At 69.3% G+C, this 11529-nt stretch overlaps 1 protein-coding gene across 3 annotated transcripts; it reads left to right on the top strand.

The window, feature by feature from the left end:
• The first annotated feature begins 3216 nt into the window (after positions 1-3216).
• Positions 3217-9443, top strand: WDR18 (WD repeat domain 18). Of its 3 annotated transcripts, none has more exons than XM_077860771.1 (10): positions 3217-3472; positions 4362-4472; positions 5701-5834; positions 6048-6189; positions 6623-6766; positions 6864-6928; positions 7015-7139; positions 7316-7482; positions 7918-8098; positions 8214-9443. In XM_077860771.1, exons 1-10 carry the CDS (start codon positions 3263-3265, stop codon positions 8555-8557), a joined length of 1623 nt encoding a protein of 540 aa, XP_077716897.1. In that variant the 5' UTR covers positions 3217-3262; the 3' UTR covers positions 8558-9443. The 3 variants fall into 3 exon arrangements, with proteins under 3 accessions (XP_077716897.1, XP_077716898.1, XP_077716899.1); XM_077860772.1 differs by having other exon boundaries at positions 3218-3472; positions 7978-8098; XM_077860773.1 differs by having other exon boundaries at positions 3222-3472; positions 8030-8098; positions 8214-8459.
• Positions 9444-11529: the final 2086 nt, after the last annotated feature.

Here is an 11529-nt window from a genome sequence, read left to right as displayed (position 1 = left end):
GTGGACGGGTACGGCTGGGGATGCCGCTCACCCCCCAGACGCGCCCCCAAGTGACCTGGCCGCCCCCAGACGTCAGCGGTGCCCCAGGGACAGGCCCCTGATTACAGGGTGCGTGTGGCCATCAGCATCCCTGTGGGGACCGGGTGCAAAGTGTCTGTTTTAGGGATGGGGGGGGACACAGGTGCCGGGGCCCAGGGTGTCCTAGCCTGTCCCCCAGCCCCTCCACAGGGTTTCCTGCCCTGCCTGGTTCTGATGCCACGGTCACTCCCCGAACCCAAGCCCCAGGGTGTGTGGCTGGGCCCCCCACACCCCCGCTGGGCCTTCCTTGGGGCCTTTGCAGAGCTTCCCACTGCCTGGAACGTCCACGCCCGCCGCCCGGAAAGGCCCTTGTCACCGTGGGCGACACTAAGCCGCATGTGGGCCTCTGCTCTGCGGCCCTGGGCGCCCCCCTCGGGCCCCGGCCATCTCCAGAGTTGGGGACCCAGCCCACGGCCCCCACCAGCCTTCCCGCGGGGCTCTGGCCTTGTCTCCTCACTATCCCGCAGGTGTAGCAGGTGTACCCCAAGGGAGTGGGACCCCGGGGCCGGGCGCTCCCTGCAGCAGTTGGCGACCCCTGGGCGCAGCCCACGTCCTGTGTGCACGATTTAGGCCGCGCGAGGGGCGGCTGAGCCACGTGCCCCCCCCCCCCCCCCCGTGCCCCCTGCACACTGGGTGTGCAACGGCTCAAGGTCAGCCTGTGCGGCTGTGCAGGCCCGGCCTCCTGCGCCCTGGCTCCCTGGCGCTCCGGCCTGCACCGGCCCAGGCCAGTCCCGCCCGCCCGCCTGCCTGGCCCTGGGGCTGAGCCGAACCCTGCCCCTCCTGTCCTGCCCCTCCTGTCCCACTGGGTCGCTCCCGCTGCCGAGGCCGCGGCCCCTGTCACACACACACACACCCCGCCTCTCCTGCTCCTCAGAATCAGCCCTGGCCCCAGACTCCTGGACGGGGGTGGGGGGGTGGGGGTGTCAGAGGAGAGGCAATCCTCTGGCCTCTCAGGGCTCCCCGTCCCCACCCCAAGAGAAAAATGAAAAATAATTCTGAAAAGGAAAACAAAGCATATTGTATGTTGTTGGGGCGACTGGGTGGCTCCCCGGGTGGGGTATCTCCCTTCCGCTCAGGTCACGATCTCAGGGTCCTGGGGTGAGCCCCAAGGGCTCGGCGGGGAGCCTACTTCTCTCTCTGCCCCCGCCTCTCCTGTTCATGTGCTCTCGTTCTCAAATAATAAATGAAATCTTTATTTAAAAAAAAAAAAGGAAACTTACAGAAAAACAAATTGGGCTTTATAAACAACAACAACAACAACAAAAAAAAACCCAAAGGGCCATCTCTTGCTTGCAAACTGGACTGGCCAGTCCACATCTTCATTCCTCCGCAGAGAGGCCCAGAGAGCGGGCAAGAGGCCCCGAGGTCACACAGCCCCAGGGGCAGCGGGTCGGCTGGGCCCCTCCCTGCCCCCTCAGCCCCCCCACCCCAGCCTGGAGCTGGTGAGGATGCCCCGGAGGCTGGGGGAGGGGGGGAGACACTCAGATCCAGATTGGCACTGAGAGAGCCTGCAGGGAGCCCGGGTCTGGGCGGGTGGCGGGCCTGAGGGGGGCTTTCAAGTGACTCACCCCCCACCCTCATCCCACCCCTCTGCCCGGGCGAGGAGGCGCCCTGGGCCTGCTTCGCTCTCCCGCGTCCATGCAGTCCACGCGCTGCCCGCAGAGAGCTGCTCCATACCGAAGAGCGAGCAACAAATGAAGAAAGCGGGACTGAGATGGGGGAGGGGCGCCTCAGTTTCCCCAATCCTGCTTCTGCTGCTACAGCCACACCCGCCCAGCCCGGGATCTGGGACCAGGAGGTCCGGCAACCGGGTGGTCCCAGACGCCCCGGGAGCTCGAGCTCGGCTGCTGCGCTGCTCTCCTGACATAACTGGTCTGCCCTCATTCCACACTCCCGGGCTGGGGGTGGGGTGACCTCTGACCTCCCGGGAGGAGGGGGAGGAGGCCCGGGCTGCTCCCGCGCACTGCCAGCGCCCTCTGGGCCTCCAGTTTACCCATTTGCACCACTGGTCACCCCGCAACCCCACCTGCTGGGTGGCCCCTGCGCCCCGGTCCTGCAACCCAGGAGCTCCGAGGCCTCAGCACCCAGCACCCAAGCCACGGCTGTGTGCGGGCACGTGTCCCTGCTGCGTGGGGAACCGAGGCCCGGGGCGCCGGGACGCTGGCCCTGCAGCCCGAGGTGCTCCGTCAAGTCCTGGGGCGGCGTCTGGACGAAAGGCCCAGCCCCGAGGCCGCGCGGCGGGTCAGAGCGGGCGCTGCCCAGACAGGTCCCGGGATGCCGGCCTCGAAGAGGTGTTTGGGGAGCCGAGCCCGGGAAGCGCGGGCGAGCGTCCAGGTGCTGCCCCGCGAGGCCCGGGGCGTCCTCGGGGCGCAGGGTCGGCACAGGGCGGCTGCGGGGCCTGCACGCCGGGCTCCCCCCAGGATGGAATCGAATCCGGGCTCCTGCATGGGCTCCGCGGCCGCATCCTCCACGCCGGCCGCCCGGGAGCCCCCGTGGCTGACACCCCCGCCCCCCTGCAAGGCGGGCCCGGGACCCCCCCCCCCCCCCGGGACCCCCCTCCCCCTCCCCCTCCCCCTCCCCGCGCCGGGCGCCGCAGCGGCTGCAGAGCCCCTTCCGGGTCCGCCTCCGGGTCGGAGGCTCGCGCCCGCCACCTGCCGGCCGGGGACGGGGGCGGGGCCAGGAGGGGGCGGGGCCAGGAGGGGGCGGGGCCGGGCCCGCTCTCCGACCTCCCCCGGGCCAGGCCGCCGCTGCAGCCCCGCCCCGCGCCGGGACCCCGCCCCCCGGGTGAAGTCTAACTCTCCGAAGGTCCGCAGCTGGCGCCGCTTTGTTCAAAGCCCGGGCCTGGGCTCCTCCGTGCCCCGGGGGCAGGCGCCGCGCCCACCGACCCCGCTCCCTGCTCGGGGTGCGCACCTCGAGGACCGGGGCCCGGACGACCCGGCCCTGGGGAGCGCCGTCCGCAGGAGGCCCTGCGCCCCGCTCCCCACGGCCCACGCGGAGGAGGCCTGCCCTCGAGCCGCCGCCGCGCGCGCACGGACGAGCCCCGGGCGCCCGCGGCCAGCACGTGGCCAGCGCCCCGCCCGCCGCGCAGGCGCCCTGGAGGCGCGGCGTGGGCGGCGCTCTAGCCCGCGGCGCGGGGGCCCGTCTCGCTGGCGTGACGCACTTCCGGGGCGGTGGAGGCGGCAAGATGGCGGCTCCCATGGAGGTGGCCGTGTGTACGGACTCGGCGGCCCAGCTGTGGAGCTGCGTGGTGTGGGAGCTGCATTCGGGCGCCAATCTGCTCACGTACCGCGGCGGGCAGGCCGGACCGCGCGGCCTGGCGCTGCTCAATGGCGAGTACCTGCTGGCGGCGCAGCTGGGCAAGAACTACATCAGCGCCTGGGAGCTGCAGCGCAAGGTGCGGCGGCGCGCGCCCTGGCCCGGCTCCGTGGGAGGGCGCGCGGGGCGCCCGAGGGGCCCGGGGAGGGGCGGGGGGGCCGGGGCTCCGTTAGGTTGCGTTGCGCATGCGCGGGTTGGGGGCGGGGGGCGGGGGGCGCGAGATTGCACTAAAAGGGCAACTTCCGGGGGCGCCTGGGGTCGTGCCCCGGGTCGGGCTCCCCCGTCGGCGGGGTCTTTGCTGCTCCGTCTCCCTCTCCCCTTCTCTGTCTGGCTCACTCTGTGTCTCAAATAAATAAATAGAATAAAAAAAAAAAAAAAAAGACTTCGAGGGATCCTGGGGGCTCAGCGGTTTGGCGCCTGCCTTTGGCCCAGGGCACTGTGCAGGGGTCCCGGGGTCAAGGCCCACATCGGGCTCCCTGCATGGAGCCTGCTTCTCCCTCTGCCTGGGTCTCTGCTTCTCTTCCTCTCTATCATGAATAAATAAATAAATCACTTTTTAAAATTAAAAAAAAAAAAAAAGACTTTGGGCTGGTGGGTTGGGGTCGGAGGGTCTCTTGGTGTTGGAAGGTACGTGGAGGGTGGGGAGGCCGCTGGAGACGCTGCCCTTCGCCGTACAGCCGTGGCTTTCCTCCTAGAAACACCCCAGGCCGTGGCCCGTGGGCCGCTCCAGCTCCGTGCTCAGCCCGCCCGCCTGGTGCACGCAGGGCCGTGGACTCTGCCTTGCGCCCCCCTCGCCCAGAGTAGGCTCCGCTCTGCTCCCGTCCCGCATCTGCAGGCCTGGGGCTGGAGCAGATCCCTCCTCAGCCGCCCCGTCCCGCTCCCGTTCCTGGCGCCCTCGGGCTCTCCTCCCCACCGGCCCCCGAGCTCCCTGTTCTGCGGGAGGTTCAGGGGTGCTTATGTCTCTCCAGGACCAGCTCCAACAGAAGATCATGTGTCCTGGGCCTGTGACCTGTCTGACCACGTCACCCAATGGCCTGTACGTCTTGGCGGGGATCGCAGAGAGCATCTACCTGTGGGAGGTAGGAGAAGGTGTAAAACTAAGGTGGTGGCATCCGGTCTGCTAGCAGTAGGTTGATTAGGCCGTGTTGTCACCTGTCGTGTTTGGGCGGAGAGACCCGCCTCACCGCCCGCACAGATAGCCCCGGTTTGGGGCCAGAAGGTGGACGCGTAATCATGCCCCGCTTTTCTTGACCTTGTCCGCGCCGGTGAAACAGTCTTTGTCCTTCCCTGGCGTCCTCAGGGAGTCACAGACACGTAGGGAGGTTTGGTTATTCACTCCTGGGGCTTTGAAACCCCAGCACAGGATGCTAAGATTAGGAAGCAGTTGCTTTGGTGCAGGGAGGGAAACTGAGGCGGGGGTTCATCAGACGTTGCCCGTCGTGGTAGAAATCCTTGCCTTGGTGCTGCAGGTGTGGGCAGAAATCCGTGTTCCCTGTCCCCACCAGGGGCGCAGTAGGAGTTGGCAGGAGGGGGCTGTTGTCTGGCACTGGCTCCCTCCACGCTCTAGGAGCACTCCTGACCCTGTGGGCCGTGACCTCCAGGGGCGCCCCACGCGGCCCACCCTGGGCAGCGGCTCAGGCTGAAGGCCTGATGCAGGTATGAGCCCCTTGACCCGTTCCCTCTGCGTGGAGGTGGACGGGCAGGGAAGCTGAGGCCCTCAGAGCAGGGCCTCGGGGGGAAGGGCCTGTGTTCCCCCAAGTTTTCCTCTTGTGAGGACACGGCTCCCCAGGTTCAGCGTGACCTCAGGCTGACCTGGCTAGACCTGCAAAGACCCGGCATTCAAGGAAGGCCTGGCCCCAGGAGTTCGGATAAGAGCACGGTTCACCTCACAACAGGAGCTCGCCAACGCCCCCCAGCCCACCCCACCTTCCCGGGGGTGGGATGGGCTCACCTGTCCACCCCACCTGGGGCCTCCGCCTCCCCTCAGTCCTGCCCACGTGGCGGCATCTGAAGTGACTTCCTGCTCCTGGGTCCCGGGTCCAGCTGGTCCTGAGCAGAGGGAGCCACGCATTCCTCCCTGGAGGCCATGGTTCCATCACCGTCCCTTCCTGCTCTGCGCAGGGGTCCTCAGGCCACCTGATGCCCAGGACTCAGGGTCAGGGTGACTAGATGGGGGGCAGGAGCTGAAACAGGATCCTCATCCGCTTGGGGACTCGGTGGGCAGAGGACGGCCGGGAGGAGGCGCGGCTACCGAGCCTTCATTTCAGACCCCCTGGGCCGTGAACCGCTGACCTGTGTCCTCCGCAGGTCTCCACGGGGAACCTTCTGGTCATTCTGAGCCGCCACTACCAGGACGTGTCGTGCCTGCAGTTCACGGGGGACAGCAGCCACTTCCTGTCGGGGGGCAAAGACTGTCTGGTGTTGGCGTGGAGTCTGTGCAGGTAGAGGCTCGGGCCCGGTCCGGGTCGGGCTGCGCAGCACGTGGGAAAGGCCAGGCCGGGGCCCCGGGCCGGGAAGGGGTCGGGAGCCAGGTGGGCTGAGGGGGGGCGGGGACCCGGGGAGCCGTCGCAGAGCTTCGGGGGTGGGATGGCCTGGTGGCCATGCGGGGACGAGGGGAGGTGCCCCCCGCCCCTGAGGTCCGGTCCTCCACACAGCGTGCTGCAGGTAGACCCCTCCAGGACCCCGGCCCCCCGGCACGTCTGGTCTCGCCACACCCTCCCCATCACAGACCTGCACTGTGGCTTTGGGGGGCCCCTGGCCCGGGTGGCCACCTCCTCCCTGGACCAGACCGTGAAGGTAGGGTCCCCCCCGCACCCCAAGTGGATCCGTGAGTCATGCTGTGGCCGCGGACAGGTTCTTGGCCAGCGTGAGCCGGTGAATCGCCTCCACCCCCAGGCTGGCAGCTGCAGACAGCTCTTAATCCCCCGATGCTTCCGCCTCAAGGACGTCCAGAGGGTGGATGGTGCAGGCCCATGTCGCCTTGGAAATTCCCACTTGGCTGCCTGCGCCTGGCAGCTCCCTGGCCAAACCGCGGGGGATTTGAGGGCACCCGGCCTTGGGGCTTTGCCACTGGCAGGGCCCCCCGCGGGTCACGCGGGGGTTGTGGATGCGACAGCGAGGGTCTGTCCCGGGGAAGGCCCCGAGGGTGGTGGGTGCGGTCCCAGTCCTCCGGGGGCCCAGGGTCTCCTGGTCAGGGCTGCATCTGTCCCACGCGCTCCCGTACCCCCAGCTGTGGGAGGTCTCGTCGGGCGAGCTGCTGCTGTCTGTGCTCTTTGACGTGGGCATCATGGCCGTGACCATGGACCTGGCCGAGCACCACCTGTTCTGCGGCGGCAGCGACGGCTCCATCTTCCAGGTCGACCTTTGCACCTGGGTGAGTGGCTGGAGGTGGGCGGCACATGGGCCTGGAGGGCCGCTGGCCGTGGGGCCCCGGCGCTACCCTGGCTCACGGGTCCTCTTGGCCTCCACAGCCTGGACAGAGAGAGAAGAGCTTCCAGCCCGAGCAGGACAACGGGAAGGTGTTCAGAGGGCACAGGTGCGGGGCTGGGGGGCAGCGGGAGGGGCCGTTCTCTCTGTCTTGGCTCGGGGTCACCCCGCCTAACCGGGGCTTGTCCGTCCCAGGAACCAGGTGACTTGTCTGTCCGTGTCTACTGACGGCAGCGTCCTGCTCTCGGGCTCCCACGATGAGACCGTGCGCCTCTGGGACATCCAGAGCAAGCAGTGCATCAGGACGGTGACCCTCAAAGGTGAGGCGCCCAGGTTTGGGGGCCCGGGGCAGCCAGCTCCCCCAAGAGCTCTTGGAAGTGTGTGGCTCGGGCCTGGAGCCATGAGAAGAACCCGGTCCGGGCGGCGCAGGGGCGGGGCGCGCCCGGGTGGCCTGGCTGGGGGGAGGCGGGTCCTGACTGAGCCTGTCCCCCCGCAGGCCCCGTGACCAACGCCTCCATCATGCTGGCGCCCGTCAGCATGCTGAGCTCGGACTTCAGGCCGGGCCTGCCCCTGCCGCATTTCAACAAGCACCTGCTGGGCGCTGAGCATGGGGATGAGCCGCACCGCGGGGGCTTCACGCTGCGCCTGGGCCTCCACCAGCAGGTGGGCACTGCCCCCCCCCTCCTTACGTCCTGTCGGGGTTGGGGTGGTGTCTTGGGCACCTGAGCTTGGGGCCCCGGGGGGTGTGCCATGTGTCCGGCCGCCTCCCGCAGAGTAGCAGGTGGTGCTCATCCCGCTGGCACCCACCCCGGGCGCCTCCAGGGGTTGCCCATCTGTCCCCCAGGCCCGGGGCGTCTCTGTGCACGGCCCTCCTGCAGGGAGCCCGACGTCTGGCTCTGCTGAGCACCCGGCTGCCGGCCAAGGGCGCCGTGCCCAGACGCTGTCCAGCAGGAGACAGACAGCGTCCCTGTGCAGCGCGTCCGGCCGTGGGGCTGTGGGGCTGACCGGCTGTCCTTGGTGTCTGGGCGTCCCTCCGGGTCCTGTGCCCATGGTGTTGCCTGGGCCGGGGAGCAGACGGGGTGCGTTGCTTCTGACCAGGCGTGGTGGGAGCCGCGGTCCCCCCTCGGTCGGGGTGCCAGTGAGGCGCCTGCCCCGCAGCTGCGTGCCCCCGGAGGCCGCCCGTCGCTGACGGGGACCCTGTGTGTCGCAGGGCTCGGAGCCCAGCCACCTGGAGCGGGCGGAGCAGCTGCACGCGGTGATGAGCAGCACGATGGAGAAGGTGGGCGGCGGCCGCGCCCTGGACGGGGGTGCGGGGCACCCTGTCGGGGACCGTGGGGACGGCGGCCCTGGGAGGCTTCCCGGCTGCCTGGCCCCTGAGCCCCATCCCTCCACAGAGCGTCCTCGGCGGCCAGGACCAGCTGCGGATCCGCGTGGCCGAGCTGGAGGACGAGGTGCACAACCTGCGCAAGGTCAACCGCGACCTCTTCGACTTCTCCACGCGCATCATCACGCGGCCGGCCAAGTGAGCGCCCTGCGCCCGGCCCGAGGCCCGCCCCGCGGGCTCGTGTCCTCCAGCTGCTGGGCCGCTGGCCTCTCCGTGGCCTCTCGGTGCTATTCTTTTTTAACAAAAGAACTAAAGACCCTGTTGTTCGGGCCTCTCTGCCAGGGCCGCCCGGGGCCACGCTCACCGGGCCTCGGGCAGGACCTGCCTCGACGGAACCGGTGGGTCCACTTGTGAACTTGGTGCCCAGAAGGCCCGGTTCTCGGGGTGAGGGGCTGGGCTCTGCCGTGGGGCCAGGCCACACTCGGGCGGCAGCCTCTGAGGTGCAGGCGGAGGCTTCTGGGCGGGGCTGGCTCAGGGACAGCAGCGTGGTCAGGGGCTCCCCAGCCCGGGCCGGGGTCCTCTGGGGGGACCGTGTCCACGCCGCCCCCAACGGTATTCCTTGTTGGCATGACGACCCGAGGGAGCCCGGGTGTCCCTCCTGCCCTGGGGACGTGGCCTGCAGCCAGCACCTGGAGCCCAGCCCAGACACGTGGGCCCCAAAGCAATCCTCAGAACCTTCCGGAAAGCTGTCCCTGACCAACAGCCTAGTTTAATGATCCAGAAAATCCGTGTGATCTAGCAGGTGCCGTCTGGTTGCGGCTGGAGCCAGTCGTCCGCGCCGATCTGTGTTCTGGGGCGATGGGCGCCCTGTCCCCGGGCTCTGTGCCTTGAGGTCCATCTGCCCCTCAGCTGAGGGGGTGCCCCGTCTGTGCTAGTGGAGGGGTCCTGCTGGCCGCCTGGGGACACCACCATGACCACGCAGTCCCACACCCGGGGGCCCGAGGGGAGGGGTCACCACGGGCCCTGGGGTTCCCGCCAGCAGTGCGGCAGGAAGGGGCTCAGCAGAGTCTGGCCGGTGCTGCCATGTGGGGTGGGGTCCTGGGGCACCAGGGTCTACACCCCCTTACCCAGCGTGCAGAGGGTCTGGGAGGCCAGCAGGGCCTCGGGTTTGCCCGGGGCTCCCAGGGACCAAAGGCCCCTCTCCCGTGCCCACCCCTGGACCAGCCCTCGGAGCCCCGGTGCCCGCGGCCAGGCTTTGTCCTGCCTTGTCTGTGGTCTTTCATTAAATGTTCTGGAAGGAGCCGTGTTGCTTGTTCTGGGGGTGCTGCTCCCACGGCCCCTCACCCCCCAGGATTTGCGTGGTCGCCGCCCTGGACCTTCCGCTGCCCACCTGCTGGGTCCTGGGGTCTGCTGTCGCCCTGCCCCTGCCCAGTGGGTGGGTCCCTGTTCCCATAGGGCTGGGAGGGAGGGGGGTTGGGTGGCCGTGGGGCGTCGCTGTGATCTGAGGGCAGCAGGGGACACCTGGCCGGCCTGGCACACTGACAGGCAGGTGGCCTCCGCGCCGTGTCCGGGGCTGCCCACAAGGTTGCCCCCCTCCATCTGCGGCCACACCGGGAGGAGGTTGGACACACTGCTGCTGGCCTGCACTCGCTGCACCTGGGGCCCAGACTCAGTTTCCTTGTCAGTGAGGGACCCACCCATCCTCCGTCTGCATGGAGCCTTCTGGAGTGCGGGCCGAGGGTTCCGTCCACGTCCTGTGGAAGCACAGCCTGACCCCACATGGTGGGCGGCGGCGGCTAGAGGGGAAGGTGCCAGCAGCCTGTCCCCCCCGGCGGGGGCCAGAGGGACCGCAGCCTCGTGCACAGGCGGGTGAAGCGTGAGGTGGGGGAGCAGGGGGCAGGAGGAACCTCTAGAAGAGTCCCCACGTCCCCCAGCACATCCACATCTGGGAACTCTGCCAAAGGAAACGGGAACTCGCAGTCCCCAGGTCACAGCGGCATGAGTGATGCTCACCGGGAGGGGCAGTGCCGGGTGTCCACCCAGGGGAGCGGGTACACGGTGGCCCAGACGCAACCCGGGGGGGGCGCGACAGCTGCCCCCACGTGGACGGACCCGAGGACACTGGGCTCAGGGAGGGGACCCAGACCCAGAAGGACACCTGCAGGACCCCCATCCCAGGAGGTCCCCAGAGGAGGCCCGTCCACAGAGACAGGAGGTGGTGGGAGCCGGGGCGGTGGGGGGGTCCGTGTGGGGAGATGAAAGGTTCTGGAGACAGTGGGGGGTGTGCAGTGGGGTGAGTGTGCTTCGTGCTCTGAGCCTTAAGACAAAATGTTTTAAATGCACGTTGGGCCAAACTAGAACGTTGTATTATGTATATTTTACCCCGGTTGGGGGAACCTTCCCCGTGTTCTGTTCACACGGCGGCCCCTCGGCCTGGGGACGCGGAGGCGCAGGGCTCGGGGCGGCACTGCCTTGTCCCAGGAGAGCCCCGGCCTACCCCGACGGTGCCGATGCAGGAGTCGCAGCACCTGGTGTGAGTGCGGGGCGCCTCCCAGGACCCACGCGGTGATGCCCCCGAGTGTCCCCGACCTGCGCGGGTCCAATTCTGAGGGACCTCCCTGCCAGGCGGGATGCGCCCCGGGGCGCCCCTGAGGCCTCCGCGTCCTGGCGCCCCTGCCAGGATGAGGACAGTGGCCCCGGCGGGGAGGGCCAGCCCGCTGGGACACCCCCGCCCCCGAAGCCCAGCCAGGTGGCTGCACGCTGTGGCCTTGGCAGCGGACCCGGCGGCTGCTGTCCTGACTCCCGCACACGCTGATCCCGACTGTCGGCTGGCACCCGGCGGCCTGGGTTGTCGCCCGGCCTCTCTGGCGCTGGCTCCAGGGGACGAGACGCGCGCACGTCAGGGGCATCCCGGGCGGCCGGGAGGAGCGGGTCCGCGCGGGGCTGCTGCGTGTGTTGAGCGCCTGCTGCATACCCGGGCCGCAGGAAGAACCGCGGCTGGGCCGGTGCGGGAAGGCGCCGGGGACGCGGGCGAGGGTGGGGAGCGGCGGCGTCCTTGTCCGAGCCCAGCAGCAAGCAATTAGGGAGCGCCTACTGTGTGCGGGCCGCGGCGACGTGGACGCGCCCCCGCCCTGGCCCCCCCTCGGTGCAGCGCGGACGCGGCCGCTGTGAGAGCAAAGGAACAGCAAGACTTGGAGGCCCGGGGCGCTGCCTGGGGAGGGGGACAAGCGGGCGAGTTTCCCTGAGCAGGGGCATGTGGCGCTGGGTCCCGCAGGGTGAGGAGGAGTCCTCTGCCCCAGGTTCCCTGCCTGCAGCGGGGAGGCAGAGCTGGCCACACGTTCCCATCAGGCGTGGTCTGCCTCGGTCTCCCCAGGGTGCACGCGAGG

Source organism: Canis aureus, chromosome 19 (genome assembly GCF_053574225.1).
Source record: "Canis aureus isolate CA01 chromosome 19, VMU_Caureus_v.1.0, whole genome shotgun sequence".
Lineage (NCBI taxonomy): Eukaryota > Metazoa > Chordata > Mammalia > Carnivora > Canidae > Canis > Canis aureus.
Note: the sequence above shows the minus strand (reverse complement) of the source record. Positions and strands in the feature narration are given on the sequence as shown.

What these genes read in the sequence shown, in the direction of transcription:
- WDR18 (XM_077860771.1), top strand. Translation starts at nt 3,263, where the DNA reads ATGGCGGCTCCCATGGAGGTGGCCGTGTGTACGGACTCGGCGGCCCAG. An exon ending in TTGGCGTGGAGTCTGTGCAG is followed by an intron (nt 5,835 to 6,047) that starts GTAGAGGCTCGG and finishes TCCTCCACACAG; the next exon opens with CGTGCTGCAGGTAGACCCCT. An exon ending in CCCTGGACCAGACCGTGAAG is followed by an intron (nt 6,190 to 6,622) that starts GTAGGGTCCCCC and finishes CCGTACCCCCAG; the next exon opens with CTGTGGGAGGTCTCGTCGGG.